Source organism: Coregonus clupeaformis, chromosome 21 (genome assembly GCF_020615455.1).
Source record: "Coregonus clupeaformis isolate EN_2021a chromosome 21, ASM2061545v1, whole genome shotgun sequence".
NCBI lineage: Eukaryota > Metazoa > Chordata > Actinopteri > Salmoniformes > Salmonidae > Coregonus > Coregonus clupeaformis.
Window position 1 is genome coordinate 32,019,702 of NC_059212.1, and position 19,807 is coordinate 32,039,508.

Consider the following 19,807-nt stretch of genomic DNA (forward strand, 5'->3'; position numbering starts at 1 on the left):
AAGATGGCTTTGACTGAATAGCCTACATATTTTTACAGGTAGGGGCGGATCAGCATTCTTGGGCCTAACTTACAGATGGACACGCTTACTGCATAGCCTAATTATTCTCAAACATGGATTTGAGTGGAATTAATGTAGGATAAACACCTCCACACTACACACAAACGGGGAAGTAGTGCTGGAGCCGGGGAACAACAGTTACAGCTGTGGATGACAGTCGGAAACCTGTTTGGCCAGTTAGTTCCCACCCAACCAAACTGACTCGGGTGTCACACAGCTGAACCTGCAACTCGGTTTCACAGCAGCCATTCTGCCATTGGCTCGTTCTCCCATGATAAGGTTGAGCCCCTGATGTCTTTTGTACCTCTGTTCAACTTCTGTTCTGTTCAACATGTGTTTTGTTGACCACAAAGCTCAAAAAGATGCCAAAGGGTTCTGTTGCTCCTTTGACGTAGCCTAGATATTTAGCCCCAGGAGATCTAATAAACATCTTACCGATTTGATGAACAGAAAGATACAGCAAAAAACAGTTTCAACATGGTAGAACCCTAGAGGCTGTTGATTTGCAGTTGTTAAATGTATTGAACGTTCTTCCTGTATAATGTTTTGCTGACTGAGTGTGTTAGAAATCAGAGGGTTTGTGAAAAGTAAACTGGCTCCCGCTTTGCTTCTGCAATATGTTTTGGCTGTCCAATTACTCTATTTTGGCAGCTTCTTGAGTAGAAAAGGGATTGATCTGGATCCACTCAATGTATTGCTTTGATCCACAAATCAACCATGAAAGTAAAGCAGGTCCTAATCAAAATGACGTGTGGTTTGTTTTTTGCTGTGGATAGGATGTTGTCATGTCAGAGCGGAAGCAGTTAGCTGAAATATCTCAATTTAGCCGTAAAGTTGGTTGGCCTATGTTGGGTTCGGTTAGTATGTAGCTGAATCCATTTTCTGACATCAACTACTTATCACATTTCCCCAGGCAGGTAGCAGGGTTAGTGTGAATGCTAGCTCATCACATTCCTATTATTGTGGGTGAAGCTCAGGGCTAGGAGGAGGGACGGTAAGGGGGTTGGAGTTTTGGGTGGGTGCTGTGCTGGATAGGGTTGCAAAATTCAGGGAAATTTCAATACATTTCATGGTTTCCCCAAAATCCTGGTTGGAGCGTTCCAGATTTCCTGCTTTTTCCCTTCTGATTCCAGGAATCCTCCAACCGGGAATTTATTGAAAGTTCCCAGAATTTTGCAACCCTTGTACTGCATGAGGCCAGGGAGAGGGGGAGGTTTGAGGTTGAGTAGAAGAGCAAGCAAAGCAGGCAGGGATTGATTGTTTGAACAGTGAGTTTCCTAACAGTTGTGCTTTGACTGGAAATTTGAGCTTGGGGAGTAGGAGGGTGGGGAGTAGGAGGGTGGGGAGGAGAGGGTGGGAGCCGCACCACAAAGGTGTGAGGCTATAAATACCCAGTAAACACAGCAGTGGATGTTTGAGGCCCCAGGCTCTACAGTAACACTGGAAATGTGACACCAGCACTATGGTACGATGACTCTGTTACAGTTACTCACTTAGATGAGCTGGCGCAGATGATGTAGCTCTAACTCATTGGTTGGAGTATTGGAGGCGTTTCTGTGAATTTCCTCTAGATCCCATGTTTTTGATGACCTAGCTAGTCCAGACCCATGTTATTATTACTGTTGTTTATGAACCAGTATTTTGCAGGATACAGAACATAGACAAGACACTGAGTCGTTGCCAGACTCGTGGTTTATTTTCCAAAAGGAATCAATGTATTTATACAGCGTGCGTCGATTTTGTCTCTGCTTGAACTTTGTACTACTTTCATACAATCCTTGCCTTTCTCAGTAGAAATTGAGTAGCTTAACTCTGAACCACATGCAGTAGATCTTATTTCAGTCTGTCATACAGTTGAGTGTACAGTATAATAATAATTGCATCTCTCTCTCCCCCATCTCCCGCCCGCCCGCCTTTCCTTGCTCCTCTCTTCTCCCCAGAATGACGTGCCAGAGTGGGGTGAGCAGGGGGATTCCCATGCAGGCCTGTTCAACCTGCAGGGCGAGGAGGAGCCGTTCTCGTGGCCGGGGCCCAAGACACTCCGTCTTCGACGCACCTCTCAGGGCTTCGGCTTCACTCTGCGCCACTTCATTGTCTATCCGCCCGAGTCAGCCGTGCACCCGTACCCCTTCCCGGTAAGCACCACAGTCAGGGTTACATGAATATCCCAAAGCTCTTCCATTTAGTTTATTGGATTTTGCTGTAGCACTTTGTATGATGTCATTAGCTAGGTTTCCATACAATTGACGTCTGAGTTTCATGCGCATATTCTAAAATCTGCATTAAAAAAATATGGCCATTTTCCCACCATAGATGTTTCAATCAAGTTGACCTGTTGTGGATAAAAGGCTGTGCGTGATGACATTGTGCACATAAAAATAACTTTTGCGGTTAAATCTTCATGTACCAAATAAAGAATAGAAGTTAAATGGGTTTCCATCGCATTTTCTGCTGATTTTGTAAAAAAAAAATGTTGCGTTATATTGCGAATGTGCCTACTCTGGTCTTGGCACATGCACTCTAGCCAACAGTGCAGGTAGAATAGCTTACATCCCTCACTCAACTCTGGACCTCCAAGCCAGTTCCATTGCAAAAATATCCCCTAATCGGGGACTGATTTTAGACCTTGAACACCAGGTGTGTGTGTAGTTAATTATTTTACATTTTAGTCATTTAACAGACGCTCTTATCCAGAGCGACTTACAGTTAGTGAGTGCATAAATTTTTCATACTGGCCCCCCGTGGGAATCGAACCCACAACCCTGTCGTTGCAAGCAATTATCAGGTAGAATAGAAAACCAGCAGGCTTTTTATTGGAAAGGAGCGTCAAGCTCATCACCTTGCACTTTCACCACCCTGTGAAGTTCATCATAACTTATTTCATCTGTAGCCTAATAAACTGCATACTTTCCCGAGTCGTAGTGGGAGGACCACACAACATGTCATCGCGTGACTCCAAGTTTACTTCAATATGATGGTTATTATATCAATATTTGCACATTAAGGCATTTCCATCGGCATTTCTTGCATAATACCTTTTACAGACACAAAAAGATCCCACCTTATCTAGCATATTTTTGTTTTATCAACATTTGTAAAGTTTACTGACAAATTAGCTGTTTCCATCAGGTCTGTCTTGACATTTTATATCCGACATGTATTTTACTCACATAAAAAAGGTTGGATGGAAACATGGTTAATGTGGAAGAAGTTACAACAAAAGAAGTGTAATGCCCCAACCACAATTTCCATTGAGTAAAACCAATTAATCCCTCTAAACAACTTTATGACCCATCTGAACTCAGAAATCATCATTGCTGGTGGCAAATAACATTTATCTTCTTGTCTTTTTACAGGAGGAAGAGCATGGCCGCAGAGGTAAGCTGAATGACACTACCTCGCACACAGTTCCTTCCTCCTCTCTGTCTGTCCTTCAGTACTGCATAGTCACTCTGCCTCTGCCTCCCATTTTGTATGATTTTTCCATCTGTTGACGTAGCTCTTTTACTTCCTTGTTATGCACATGGCACAGTGTAGCTGTTGTGTTAAGGTGACCTTTGTAGAGGCCTGCCTGAAACTGTTTGTCCAGCATCACCACCTGTTACTGTCCTCAACTGACCAATTACCTTTATCCAACTGCACTTTGTCACCGCACAACAAAAAGTTGCCCAAAGCCCTTGTTTTTAGGTTTTTGCATTTTTCCTGTGTGTGTTTGTAGGTGTGTGTGTACACTTACTTGTTCATTGGTGTTTTGTTGTCATTTTGAACCATTTCATGTGTCTGAAGGCACAAACTCTGTCGTTCCGGTAGGCCCAGAGAGCAAATCAAGTGCATTATAGGCCTACCGCTGGCCAATTGGATGGCTCAGATGACAGTGTCTGCAGTAACATAGCAGGCATAAAAGAAAGCTACAGCAAAGTTGATACTGTGAGATTGAGAGAGACTGGCAACGAATACAGCAAAGAGATGCTGTTTTTATGAGTGAGTTCATATTTAAGCTCTTACTATTCAACACTTTTATAAGCCATAAAATGCACATTGTTCTTATTTCCACTCAGCGCTACAGCAAGCACTGCAGTAGTAATGAATGAGTAGGAAAGTGTATCTATAGGCTTGCATTGTTGTTATTATTAGCGGCTTGGGTCTTTTTTAATATTGAGGAATATTTCACTTTCTCTGTTCATAGGAGTAACAAATAGGCAGAAATAATGCGGTACGACTTGAGTTTCGCCGTCAGCTGGAAGACTCTGTCCTTTTTTTGTCAGTCAGTGGAGGAAAGGGAGAGCGGAGGGATGTTGAGGCGGACCCTCAATCTGCTGCTCTCTCCCTCCGCTGAGAGTTTTTTTTTCTTATTTTTTCTTTCTTATAGGGGCAGTGTTGTAGTTTAACCTCTACGGGATCGGTGTCCCGTATACAGGACGGTTGAGCTAACAGGATGGTTGTGCGCTAATGTGATTAGCATGACTGTTGTAAGAAACAGCAAACTTTCCAGGACACAGACATGTCTTATATGGGCAGAAAGCTTAAATTATTGTTAATCTAACTGCACTGTCCAATTTACAGTAGCTATTACAGTGAGAAAATACCATGCTATTGTTTGAGGAGAGTGCACAACACTCTGAAGGTAAATAATGTACTTACATTCAGTAATCTTGCTCTGATTTGTCATCCTAAGGGTCCCAGAGATAAAATGTAGCGTAGTTTTGTTTGATAAAAATCAATTTTTTATTCAAATGTAGGAACTGGGTTCTACGGTTTGAACCCCTGCTGTCTCTGGCTCCACACCCACCCCGCCCAGCCATCTAGATATGTGAAAGTTAGCGTATAAGCTAATAATCCATCATGTATGACATTCCTGGGAGTGTGTAAACTTACATTTTGTATTACCATATCATTTTTGTATGTTCTCTATAGTTATGTACTTGAAAATGTATCTCTTGACCAATTCGGCACATTTGGGCAGACTTGATACAAAATAGTCCAGTATTGCAATGCTTCACTGGATCAATCTGAAACTTTGCGCACACACTAGTGGCCAAAATCTAAATTGTGCCTAAACTGCAATATTATATTGTGGCCTTTCTCTTGCATTTAAAAGATGGAACAGAAAAACAAATAGAAAAAACATGTTTTTTTGTTTGTATTATCTTTTACCAGATCTAATGTGTTATATTCTCCTACATTAATTTCACATTTCCACAAACTTCAAAGTGTTTCCTTTCACATGGAAATGTCAAGATGGCGCCGACAGAGAGGGCTGCCTTGCTTCTAGTCCTTAGGAAACTTTGCAGTATTTTGTTTTTTTGTGTATTATTTCTTACATTGTTAGCCCAGAAAATCTTAAGTGTTATTACATACAGCCGGGAAGAACTATTGGATATCAGAACGGCGTCAACTTACCAGCACTACGACCAGCGGATCCTTTGTTCGCACCACCCAGGGCATTTGAACTGATTCCAGAGGCCGATCCAAAACAAACGCCGCCGGAGCGGTCTCCTAGTCAGACTTAGGAGGTGCGCACACCACCCATCGCTTCCGAGTATATTACTCGCTAATGTCCAGTCCCTAGACAACAAACTGGTTGAGATCAGGGCAAGGGTTGCTTTCCAGAGAGACATCAGGGATTGTAACATGTAACATACTCTGTTTCAAGGAAACATGGCTCTCTCGGGATATACTGTCCCCGTCCATACATCCATCTGGGTTCTCAGTACATCGAGCCGACAGGAATAAACATCTCTCCGGGAAGAAGAAGGGGGGGTATGTTTCATGACTAACGACTCATGGTGTAATTGTAACAACATACAGGAACTCAAGTCATTTTGTTCACCTGACCTAGAATTCCACACAAATCAAATGCCGACCATATTATCTCCCAAGATAATTCTCTTCGGTTATTGTTACAGCCGTGTATATCCCCCCTCAAGCCGATACCACGACGGCCCTCAAGTAACTTCACTGGACTTTATGCAAACTGGAAACCATATATCCTGTGGCTGCATTTATTGTAGCTGGGGATTTTAACAAAACAAATTTGAGAAAAAGGCTACCTAAATTCTATCAGCATATTGACTGTAGCACTCGCGCTGGAAAAACGCTGGACGATTGTTATACTAATTTCCACTATGCATACAAGGCCCTCCCCCGCCCTCCTTTCGGCAAATCTGACCGACTCCATTTTGCTCCTCCCTTCCTATAGGCAGAAACTCAAACAGGAAGCACTGTGCTTAGGACTATTCAACACTGTTCTGACCAATCGGAATCCACGCTTCAAGATTGTTTTGATCACGCCGACTGGGATATGTTACGGGTAGCCTCTGAGAATACGTATACGCTGATTCGGTGAGTGGGTTTATAAGGAAGTATATAGGAGATGTCATACCCACTGTAACTATTAAAACCTACCCTAACCAGAAACCGTGGATAGATGGCAGCATTCGCGAAAAACTGAAAGCACGAACCACCGCATTTAACCATTGCAAGGTGACTGGGAGTATGGCAGGATACAAACCGTGTGGTCGTTCCCTCCGCAATGCAATCAAACAAGCAAAACGTCAAAATCGAGACACAGTGGAGTCGCAATTCAACGGCTCAGACACGAGACGTATGTGGCAGGGTTTACAGACAATCACGGACTACAATAGGAAAACCAGCCACGTCGCAGACACCGACGTCTTGCTGCCAGACAAGCTAAACAAGTTCTTTGCCTGCTTTGAGGATAACACAGTGCCACCGACGCGGCCAGCTACCAAGGACTGTGGGCTCTCCTCTTCCGTGACCGACGTGAGTAAGACATTTGAACGTGTTAACCCTCGCAAGGCTGCCGGCCCGGACGGCATTCCTAGCCGCGTACTCAGAGCATGCGCAGACCAGCTGGCTGTTGTGTTTACGGACATATTCAATCTTTCCCTATCCCAGTCTGCTGTCCCCACATGCTTCAAGATGGCCACCATTGTTCCTGTACCCAAGAAAGCATATGTAACTGAACTAAATGACTATCGCCCCATAGCACTCACTTCTGTCATCATGAAATGCTTTGAGAGACTAGTCAAGGATCATATCACCTCCACCTTACCTGTCACCCTAGACCCACTTCAATTTGCATACCGCTCCAATAGGTCCACAGACGATGCAATCACCATCACACTGCACACTGCCCTATCCCATCTGGACAAGAGGAATACCTATGTAAGAATGCTGTTCATTGACTACAGCTCAGCATTCAACACTATAGTACCCTCCAAGCTCATCATCAAGCTTGAGGCCCTGGGTCTCAGCCCCGCCCTGTGCAATTGGGTCCTGGACTTCCTGACGGGCTGCCCCCAGGTGGTGAAGGTAGGAAACAACATCTCCACTTCGCTGATCCTCAACACTGGGGCCCGACAAGGGTGTGTGCTCATCCCCCTCCTGTACTCCCTGTTCACCCATGACTGCGTAGCCATGCATGCCTCCAACTCAATCATCAAGTTTGCAAATGACACAACAGTAGTAGGCTTGATTACCAACAACGATGAGACAGCCTACAGGGAGGAGGTGAGGGCTCTCGGAGTGTGGTGTCAGGAAAATAACCTCTCATTCAACGTAAAAAAAACTAAGGAGATCATGGACTTCAGGAAACAGCAGAGGGAGTACCCCCATATCCACATCGATGGGACAGCAGTGGAGAAGGTGGAAAGTTTTAAGTTCCTCTGCGTACATATGACTTTTCCCCCTGCTATCATCCAGAAGCGAGGTCCGTATAGGTGCATCAAAGCTGGGACCGAGAGACTGGGAAAAACAGCTTCCATCTCAAGGCCAGCAGACTGTTAAACAGCCGTCACTAGCACAGAGAGGCTGCTGCCTACATACAGACTTGAAAATCACTGTCCACTTTAATAAATGGAACACTAGTCACTTTAATAATATAACTTTAATAATGCTACTTTAATAATGTTTACATATCTTGCATTATATTTACGTCATTTAGCAGATGCTCTTATCCAGAGCAACATACAGTTAGTGAGGGCATACATTTTCTTTTTCATACTGGCCCCCTGTGGAATTGCAAGTTGCAGCGGAGGGTGCAGAGCTGGTGGCCGGGGTAGGGGTAGCCAGGTGGAAAGCATGGCCAGCCGTAGCAAAATGCTTGTTGAAATTTTCGATTATCATAGATTTATTGGTAGTGACAGTGTTTCCTATCCTCAGTGCAGTGGGCAGCTGGGAGGAATTGCTCTTATTCTCCATGGACTTAACAGTGTCCCAGAACCTTTTGGAGTTAGTGCTACAGGATGCAGTTTTTTTGGGGGGAAAAGTTAGCCTTTGCTTTCCTAACTGATTGTGTATATTGGTTCCTGACTTCCCTGAAAAGTTGCATATCGCGGGGGCTGTTCGATGCTAATCCAGTACGCCACAGGATGTTTTTGTGCTGGTCAAGGGCAGTCAAGTCTGGGGTGAACCAGGGGCTATATCTGTTCTTAGTTCTGAATTTTTTGAATGGGGCATGCTTATTTAAGATGGAGAGGAAAGCACTTTTAAAGAACAACCAGGCATCCTCTACTGACGGAATGAGGTCAATATCCATCCAGGATACCCGGGCCAGGTCAATTAGAAAGGCCTGCTCGCTGAAGTATTTTAGGGAGCATTTGACAGTGATGAGGGGTGGTCGTTTGACCGCGGACCCATTACGGACATAGGCAATGAGGCAGTGATCGCTGAGAGCCTGGTTGAAGACAGCGGAGGTGTATTTAGAGGGTAAATTAGTAAGGATGATGTCTATGAGGGTGCCCATGTTAACGGATTTAGGGTTGTACCTGGTAGGTTCCTTGATAATTTGTGAGATTGAGAACATCTAGTTTAGATCGTAGGACGGCTGGGGTGTTAAGCATATCCCAGTTTAGGTCACCAAGCAATACGAACTCTGAGGATAGATGGTGGGCAATCAATTCACATATGGTGTTCAGGGCACAACTGGTGGCTGAGGGGGGTCTGTAGCAATCCCAGAACAACAGCAAAGGACTTTAGAAAGTGGCTTTAGCAGCAGAAACGGAGGAAGAGAATGTAGAGAGGAGGGAGTGGAAAGATGACAGGTCCGCAGGGAGTCTAGTTTTCCTCCATTTCCGCTCGGCTGCCCGGAGGCCTGTTCTGTGAGCTCGCAATGAATCGTCAAGCCACGGAGCAGGAGGAGAGGACCGAGCCGGCCGGGAGGATAGGGGACATAGAGTCAAAAGATTCAGAGAGGGAGTAGAGGAATCAGGAGATTGGAGGGAGAAGGATTTAGCAGAGGGAAGAGATGATAGGATGGAAGAGGAGAGAGTAGCGGGAGAGAGAGAGCGAAGGTTGAGACGGCACATTACCATCTGAGTAGGGGCAGAGTGCCACCGCCGCGCTGACCAGATGCTTTCTGGGTATGCGAGAACATATGATCAGACGAGGAAAGAGCAGTAGGAGTAGCAGTGTTTTCAGTGGTAATCCATGTTTCCGTCAGCGCCAAGAAGTCGAGGGACTGGAGGGTGGCATAGGCTGAGATTAACTCTGCCTTGTTGGCAGCAGAACGGCAGTTCCAGAGGCTACCAGAGACCTGGAACTCCACGTGGATCGTGCTTCGCAGGGACCACCAGATTAGAATGGCAGCAGCCACGCTGTGTGAAGCGTTTGTATGGACTGTGCGGAGAGGAGAGAACAGGGATAGGCAGACACATAGTTGACATGCTACAGAAAAGGCTACAATAATGCAAAGGAGATCGGAATGAAATTAACTAAGCATCTGGGAAAGCGAGAGAGCGGGGCCTCCCTCACGTTTCACTGAAACACTCAAATATAACTCTCCCAACTTCCACTTTAGATTAATAGACTTTAGTTAGTGTCTGGTCTGTTAGCGATGTTACCAAACAGACTAGTTCTGTTTCTTGCCTCTAGTTAGCGTCTGGTCTATTAGCGATGTTACCAACAGACTAGTTCTGTCTCTTGCCTCTATCTTAAGTCCTTTGTTGTTGTAATGAATTCTTCATTATTTTTTTTTCTTCATATTTGAATTAACTTGCAGAAAATACACTTTATGACACTGTCATGAAGCATTATGACAATCCTGTGTCACGAACTAAGAAAATGCACTTTAAAACACTCAATAAGCATTATGACTATCATAATCATATAAGCCAGATAGGCCTGTCACGTACAGTGCCTTCGGAAAGTATTCAGACTCCTTGACTTTTTCCACATTTTGTTACGTTACAGCCTTATTCTAAAATTGATTAAAGTTTTTTTTAACTCTAGGAAGAGTCTTGGTGGTTCCAAACTTCTTCCATTGAAGAATGATGGAGGCCGCTGTGTTCTTGGGGATCTTCAATGCTGCAGAAAGGTTTTTGTTCCCTTCCCCAGATCTGTGCCGACACAATCCTGTCTCTGAGCTCTACGGACAATTCCTTCGACCTCATGGCTTGGTTTTTGCTATGACATGCGCTGTCAACTGTGGGACCTTATATAGACAGGTGTGTGCCTTTCCAAATCATGTCCAATCAATCGAATTTATCACAGGTGGACTCCAATCAAGTTGTAGAAATATCTCAAGGATGATCAATGGAAACAACAGGAAGCACCTGAGCTCAATTTCGAGTCTCATAGCAAAGGGTCTGAATACTTCTGTGAATAAGGTATTTCTGTTCTTTTATTTTTAATACATTTGCTAAAATATCTAAAAACCTGTTTACACTTCGTCATTATGGGGTATTGTTTGTAGATTGCTGAGGATTTGTACATGCCCTTATGTCAGTCATCATTGCTCCTGAAATCTGCTCCTGCATTCATCCCAGTCATCAGCAACAGAGCATTTTGGTAGGTGCATGTCTGACATCAATTTGTGCGCAATTACAATGATAATTTAGTATGGTAAATAAAAAATGATATAACATGTTTTGCGTTGTGTGGTAGTTTTTGTGGATTTTGACACTTACTCATTCCAGGGTTTTTCTTTATTTTTACTATTTTCTACATTGTAGACAAGACATCAAAACTATGAAATAACACATATGGAATCATGTAGTAACCAAAAAAGTGTTAAACAAATCAAAATATATTTTATATTTGAGATTCTTCAAAGTAGCCAAGAGTGTGCAAAGCTGTCAAGGCAAAGGGTGGCTATTTGAAGAATCTCAAATATAAAATATATTTTGATTTGTTTAACACTTTTTTGGTTACTACTTGATTCCATGTGTTAATTTATAGTTTTGATGTCTCCACTATTATTCTACAAGGTATAAAATAGTAACAATAAAGAAAAACCCTTGAGTGAATAGGTGTGTCCAAACTTTTGACTGGTACTGTATACCAATACATACACAAACTATATCTAGGTCAAATAGGGTAGAGGCGTTGTGCTGTGAAGAAAGATGGTGGAATGTCTAAATTCTCCTCTGAAGGATTGGATGATGTAGAACTATATTTTCTGTTGAATGTACTGTAAAGGAGAAAGACGATGAGATCTTTGACAGCCAGTGAGATTATCCAGAGAGAGAGACCATAATAACTTTCATGACTGGGTCTCACTCTGTCAAGAGTCCCTCAGTAAGGGCAGGGGGAAATTTGAAGTAATCCTGGCCTTGCATTTCATAGTGCTAGACAATGGAAAGACTGACTGAGGACAGACATGGGGACCTATTGGCTTGCTCTGCTGTGACCCAGAGTGGGGAACAGGGCCTAAAATTAACACCGCCCACCAGCCAAGTGCGGGTAGATTTGGCATTGGCGGGTACTGTGTCCATTTCACCAGCCACGTTGGCTGGTGGTCAGGGCGCCACACTGTGAGCATTTCAATCGCATTTGTGAATACAAATAGTGAAGTATGATCATATTTATAGTAAAATAAATGCTGCAGTAGCTGTTTTCAAAGTATTTCTGCCATTTTGTTAAATTGCTGCTAAATTTAATCGCAGTCAAAGAACTATGAATCCTAAATAGCCTATTCCACCTCACGCTGCATCTGCCTGGCTGGGGGCTGTGCGCATGTGAAGAGATCCGCACAGGCATACAAGTTGGTCTAATTTACTTGAAACAAAAGTCTACTGAAGTGAGACTTTGTCCTTGTGTTTTTTGGCTATTTACATTGTTTTGTTCACAAGCTGGGTTGTTTTTCTATGTTTGAGGTTCAACTGTTAGGGAAGAGAAGACAACGCTTCTACTAGTCAGACTCAATCTCACAGGCACACAAGACTCAGTCGCGTTACCGCAGTAACCTCCCGCCCTTAAAGGGGCAGGTGAACATTATTGTCTCATCTGTGATATTTTGGTTAAAAGACTTAGGTCACAAAAACATTTAAACAATATACCACATTACTTCTTACTAGTAATACATCTGTTTTAAAAACATTACAAAGCTTGCTCAGCAGTTTTTTTGTGTTTTTGTTGGTGTAATTTGAGCGGGGGGATTATTTTGGCTAGTAGAAAATCTGTCTGGTGGATTTTAAAATCGACCTGCCACAGTTGCTGGTGGACTAAAAAGTACATTTTATGCCCTGGTAGTGAAAACAACCTGAGATGCTCCCACCAGACTAAACTGGCTTGGCTTGGCTGTGCTACCACTCGGGTGCAATTTCACTGGGGAAATTGCATCCCCCCCCCCCCAGTTTGAACATTGAACATGTGATGCAAAACGAAGTACGGTGTGCTTTAGGACCATGCGGACGACTCCGAGCAGTCAGGTAGGCTGTTTGGAGTGTATAGTGGCTTGCGAAAGTATTCACCCCCTTGGCATTTTTCCTATTTTGTTGCCTTACAACCTGGAATTAAAATGGATTTTTTGGGGGTTTGTATCATTTGATTTACACAACATGCCTACCACTTTGAAGATGCAAAAAACTTTTTATTTGTGAAACAAACAAGGAATAAGACAACAAAACAGAACTTGAGCGTGCATAACTATTAAACCCCCCCCCACCCCCCAAGGTCAATACTTTGTAGAGCCACCTTTTGCAGCAATTACAGCTGCAAGTCTCTTGGGGTATGTCTCTATAAGCTTGGCAAATCTAGCCACTGGGATTTTTGCCCATTCTTCAAGGCAAAACTGCTCCAGCTCCTTCAAGTTGGATGGGTTCCGCTGGTGTACAGCAATCTTTAAGTCATACCACAGATTCTCAATTGGATTGAGGTCTGGGCTTTGACTAGGCTATTCCAAGACATTTAAATGTTTCCCCTTAAACCACTCGAGTGTTGCTTTAGCAGTATGCTTAGGGTCATTGTCCTGCTGGAAGGTGAACCTCCGTCCCAGTCTCAAATCTTTGGAAGACTGAAACAGGTTTCCCTCAAGAATTTCCCTGTATTTAGTGCCATCCATCATTCCTTCAATTCTGTCCAGCTTCCCAGTCCCTGCCGATGAAAAACATCCCCACAGCATGAAGCTGCCGCCACCATGCTTCACTGTGGGGATGGTGTTCTCGGGGTGATGAGAGGTGTTGGGTTTGCACCAGACATAGCGTTTTCCTTGATGGCCAAAAAGCTCAATTTTAGTCTCATCTGACCAGAGTACCTTCTTCCGTATGCTTGGTGAGTCTCCCACATGCCTTTTGGAGAACACCAAACATGTTTGCTTATTTTTTTCTTTAAGCAATGGCTTTTTTCTGTCCACTCTTCCGTAAAGCCCAGCTCTGTGGAGTGTACGGCTTAAAGTGGTCCAATGGACAGATACTCCAATTTCCGCTTTGGAGCATTGCAGCTCCTTCAGGGTTATCTTTGGTCTCTTTGTTGCCTCTGATTAATGCCCTCCTTGCCTGGTCCGTGAGTTTTGGTGGGCATCCCTCTCTTGGCAGGTTTGTTGTGGTGCCATGTTCTTTAAAACATTTTATAATTGATTTAATGGTGCTCCGTGGCATGTATTTTTTTTTATAACCTAAGCCTGATCTGTACTTCTCCACAACTTTGTCTCTGACCTGTTTGGAGAGCTCCTTGGTCTTCATGGTGGCGCTTGCTTGGTGGTGCCACTTGCTTAGTGGTGTTGCAGACTCTGGGGCCTTTCAGAACAGGTGTACAGTCGTGGTCAAAAGTTTTGAGAATGACACATACTAATTTTCACAAAGTCTGCTGCAATTTGCATATACTCCAGAATGTCATGAAGAGTGATCAGATGAATTGCAATTAATTGCAAAGGCCCTCTTTGCCATGAAAATGAACTTAATCCCCCCAAAAATATTTCCACTGCATTTCAGCCCTGCCACAAAAGGACCAGCTGCCATCATGTCAGTGATTCTCTCGTTAACACAGGTGAGAGTGTTGACGAGGACAAGGCTGGAGATCACTGATCATGCTGATTGAGTTAGAATAACAGACTGGAAGCTTTAAAAGGAGGGTGGCGCTTGAAATCATTGTTCTTCCTCTGTTAACCATGGTTACCTGCAAGGAAACACGTGCCGTCATCAATGCTTTGCACAAAAAGGACTTCACAGGCAAGGATATTGCTGCTAGTAAGATTGCACCTAAATCAACCATTTATCGGATCATCAAGAGCTTCAAGGAGAGCGGTTCAATTGTTGTGAAGAAGGCGTCAGGGCGCCCAAGAAAGTCCAGCAAGCACCAGGACCGTCTCCTAAAGTTGATTCAGCTGCGGGATCGGGGCACCACCTTTGCAGAGCTTGCTCAGGAATGGCAGCAGGCAGGTGTGAGTGCATCTGCACGCACAGTGAGGCGAAGAATTTTGGAGGATAGCCTGGTGTCAAGAAGGGCAGCAAAGAAGCCACTTCTCTCCAGGTAAAACATCAGGGACAGACTGATAATCTGCAAAAGGTACAGGGATTGGACTGCTGAGGACTCGGGTAAAGTCATTTTCTCTGATCAATCCCCTTTCCGATTGTTTGGGGCATCCGGAAAACACCTTGTCCGGAGAAGAAAAGGTGAGCACTACCATCAGTCCTGTGTCATGCCAACAGTAAAGCATCCTGAGACCATTCATGTGTGGGGTTGCTTCTCAGCCAAGGGAGTGTGCTCACTCACAATTTTGCCTAAGAACACAGCCATGAATAAAGAATGGTACCAACACATCCTCCGAGAGCAACTTCTCCCAACCGTCCAATAACAGTTTGGTTTATTGTGATGACCAATGCCTTTTCCAGCATGATGAAGCACCTTGCCATAAGGCAAAAGTGATAAATAAGTGGCTCGGGGAACAAAACATCGACATTTTGGGTCCATGGCCAGGAAACTCCCCAGACCTTAATCCCATTGAGAACTTGTGTTCGATCCTCAAGAGGCGGGTGGACAAAACCCACAAATTCTGACAAACTCCAAGCATTGATTATGCAAGAATGGGCTGCCATCAGTCAGGATGTGGCCCAGAAGTTAATTGACAGCATGCCAGGGCGGATTGCAGAGGTCTTGAAAAAGAAAGGTCAACACTGCAAATATTGACTCTTTGCAGAAACGTAATCTAATTGTCAATAAAAGCCTTTGACACTTATGGAATGCTTGTAAGTATACTTCAGTATACCATAGTAACATCTGACAAAAATATCTGAAGCAGTGAACTTTGTGAAGACCAATACTTGTCATTCTCAAAACTTTTGATCACGACTGTATATATACTGAGATCATGTGACGGATCATGTGACTCTTAGATTGCACACGTGGACTTTATTTAACTAATTGTGTGACTTCTGAAGGTAATTGGTTGCACCATATCTTATTTAGGGGCTTCATAGCAAAGGGGGTGAATACATATGCACGCACCACTTTTCCGGTATAATTTTTTTTGCATTTTTTGAAACAAGTTTTCTTTTTTTCACTTCACCAATTCTGACTTTTGTGTATATCCATTACATGAAATCCAAATAAAAATCCATTTAAATTACAGGTTGTAATGTAATAAAATAGGAAAAACGCCAAGGGGGATGAATACTTTTGCAAGGCACTGTATATCCGTCTGGATATATAAAATAAAACAATTTGTCCCCCCCACTTCTAAAACCAAAGTTGCGCCCCTGCTACCACTACAGGAAGGCTATAAACGGTGTTACTGCATTAAAAATCATGTAGTTCAGAGCGGGAGAGAGGCAGATCTTAAATCACTACTTCCGGTTTGCATTCGTCGGTGCTTGTTTCAGTTTGTTTCTGATGTCATGTAGGTTTTGTCTTCAATCTCTGTCATATTACAGTATAATAACCGATGCCCCTGCACATTGACTCGGTACCGGTACCCCCTGTATATAGCCTCGCTATTGTTATTTTACTGCAGCTCTTTAATTATTTGATACTTTTATTTCTTATTTTTAAAGGGAATCTCTTTGTTTACCGCATGTGGTGGCTGAAACAAAGGGCGTGTTCGACGTTGCAGCCAACTTTAAAGGCAAGTCGAGACTGCCTAACCTTGCATCATAAATAACTACTCAATATTATTTGTTGATCAGTCACTCACAATTTACCCATGATACATTGCGGTTTTGATGCTCTCAAACACAGCCGAAGGCTATATGTAAATGGCTACTGCTGTGAACCCGGCCTGGTGTTGCATCATTGGAGTCTCACGCCCCTGACTGACTGGGGGATAACACATGTCTCGGGTGCACCCTCTACTGGCTATTCCATTTTATTTGACTTACTCCGTTCCATGATTCCCTACTGGGAACAACTTGAGTTTGTTCTAATAAATACCAGTTTGAAGAGGAAATGGGAAATGAAAAGAAAAGGCCTGGGGTCAAGATTTAAACTGACCCCTCACTTCAAATGATTTACACTGTCTGGGACTGACTGAGCTCATGTTAGTGTTGGGAATGGTCTCATCAGCAGTCACTGAGTCACTGCTGAGATCACATCACTGGATACTTTAAAATAAAGCAGTAGTGTTGTTATGGTATGCTGTAGTTCTACCACTCGCCACAAGAGGGAGCCTGGTAACGCTGTCGTTGTCTTCAACATTTAGGAGGTGAGGCTCCTGTTGCATCATACATAACACATTAATATGTGATTGTGAGCAACAATAGGTTGTTTGTTTTAACACGCTGGCCAGGTGACGCTTGTGATGGTGGTGCATGTATAGCATGCGTAGCCTTGTCTTGCATAGCTCTTCTCAGAAAGGTTCAGTGGCTCAGCTCTAATGTGAGCAACATTAGCAGCCACCTGTTATAACTGTTTACAGATCTGTCGTCTCTCAATCTGTCAAACACCCACAGAGAGAGGAGGCGTGAGCAGTGAGTGGGCGCTCTGTGGTGTATCAAACACCCACTCCCATCTTTCTCACTCAATCACTCGGTTTTCTCTCTCTCAATCAATGTCTTGCTTCATTTGCTTCTCCCTCTATCAAACACGACTAATTATTCTGTATTGAAAAACTTGTTTGGCAAATGATCTTGCTGCCACTGTCAGTGCTTACCAAAGATACGCCATGCTTACCATTGTGTATGGTTACATGCACACAATAATATGATTATTGTGAATAGTCAGATTAATATAATAGTTCCTTTAAAGCATTTACATGCTTTTCAAGAAGAACGATTTCCCTAATATTCCTGTTTACATGTCATAGGGCTGTCCCCGACAAAAAAAGCAACCAAGAGTCGTCTGTTCTTTAGACCAATCGATTTGTCAAAATTGATTAAAACACATAGGATATACAGACACATACTATGTGTTTTAATCAAATAAACTATATGCACTGAGATTGTCTGATGCTTTAAACGCACTGTTTGATGAAATAATTAAGACCCACAAATGACTAGAGGGAGTCCGACCGTAATTGATTTTATTGTGCCTGGTAGGGCTCAGACTTGCTGTGTTAAAAAAAAACAACAGCGAGTGACTGTGTGACTAGCACCTGTTCTCTCTCTCCTCCCTGCTGCAGCGACCACCACAGAACATCAACAGTGTTTATCACGCTGTCCGTGTGGCTGAAGTTGCAACATAATTACAGCCATTTCTGACTGAAAAGTTAACGAAATCCCTCATTTGTTTAGGAATAACATTCCCTATTTCTGACCTTTAGCATATCATAATCAAATCAATAAATTGGTTATAACAAACTCTGAACACCGTAACAGCAAAATGGATGCAGAGGGCGTGACAAACTCGAAACTGGGGAATGTTTACTGGTTGCTCAGGAGGTGGAAGTCAGATGTGTGAAATACATTTGAGTTGTTGTGGAAAATACTGGAGATCAAGAAATATAAGGTAAGGAGCAAACGCTGCATGCATATTTTGTGTTCCAAACAGGTGCTGTTAGTTTACAATATCATTTTTCTGACCGTTTGGAACAATGTAAACAACACTAAATAAATTATAAGCGTACCAGAGAGTCTGTTGTAATGTTTTTTTGCTAAGCCTTTATTACAGCAAAGACTAAACCGTTGCATTAATTTGTGAATGCAATTTCTGAAATAGAATGGTTTATTTATTGTTTATGCTAATTATTCAAGGGTCACTTTGTTATTTCATAAAACGAAAATGCTTGATTTGCATTTGTGATGACATGAACGAATGATTGATTAATACAGTTGCCTACAGTGCAATGTTTTCCTCATCAATCTACACACAATACCCAATAATGACAAAGCAAAAACAGGTTCAGACCCTTTACTCAGCACTTTGTTGAAGCACCTTTGGCAGCGATTACAGCCTCGAGTCTTCTTGGGTATGACGTTACAAGCTTGGCACACCTGTATTTGGAGAGTTTCTCCCATTCTTCTCTGCAGATCCTCTCAAGCTCTGTCAGGTTGTATGTGGAGCATTGCTGCACAGCTATTTTCAGGTCTCTCCAGAGATGTTCGATCGGGTACAAGTCCAGGCTCTGGCTGGGCCTCTCAAGGACATTCAGAGACTTGTCCCAAAGCCACTCCTGCGTTGTCTTGGCTGTGTGCTTAGGGCCGTTGTCCTGTTGAAAGGTGAACCTTCGCCCCAGTCTGAGGTCTTGAATGTTTTCATCAAGGCTCTCTCTGTACCTTGCTCCGTTCATCTTTCCCTCGATCCTGACTAGTCTCTCAGTCCCTGCCGCTGAAAAACATCCCCACAGCATGATGCTGCCACCACCATGCTTCACCGTAGGGATGGTGCCAGGTTTCCTCCAGACATGAGGCTTGGCATTCAGGCCAAAGAGTTCAATCTTGGTTTCATCAGACCGGAGAATCTTGTTTCTCATGGTCTGAGAGTCTTTAGGTGCCTTTTTGCAAACTCCAAGCGGGCTGTCATGTGCCTTTTACTGAGGAGTGGCTTCTGTCTGGCCACTCTACCATAAAGGCCTAATTGATGTAGTGCTGCAGAGATGGTTGTCCTTCTGGAAGGTTCCACAGAGGAACTCTGGAGGTCTGTCAGAATGATCATCGGGTTATTGGTCACCTCCCAAGGTTGTAATGTAACAATGTGTAAAAAATCAAATGGTCTGAATACTTTCTGAATGCACTTTAGACAGGTGTGTGCCTTTCCAAATCATGTCCAATCAATTGAATTTACCACAGGTGGACTCTAATCAAGTTGAAGAAACATCTCAAGGATGATCAATGGAAACAGGATGCACCTGAGCTCAATTTTGATTCTCATAGCAATGGGTCTGAATACTTATGTAAATGTTCTTTGTTTTTATATTGTTTATAAATTTGCAAACATTTCTAAAAACCTGTTCGCTTTGTCATGATGGGGTATTGTGTGTGTGTGTAGATTGCTGAGGGGAAAAAATAATTTCATCAATTTTAGAATAAAGCTGTAACGTAACAAAATGTGGAGAGGGGGTCTGAATACTTTCCAAATGCACTGTTTATAAGTATTGAAATATAGGCTTAAGTTAAGGTAGTAAGACTAAACAGGATAC

General features: G+C 43.2%; 1 protein-coding gene across 2 annotated transcripts in view; it reads left to right on the top strand.

The window, feature by feature from the left end:
- Positions 1–2,000: 2,000 nt before the first annotated feature.
- Positions 2,001–19,807, top strand: part of LOC121535288 (rho GTPase-activating protein 21-like) — a gene marked incomplete at its 5' end in the record, with an annotated part of 71,576 nt that continues 53,769 nt past the window's right edge. For both annotated transcript variants that reach the window (XM_045205872.1, XM_041842189.2), the window contains 2 exon segments: positions 2,001–2,195; positions 3,417–3,438. In XM_045205872.1, the coding sequence (XP_045061807.1) occupies positions 2,001–2,195; positions 3,417–3,438 (217 nt within the window).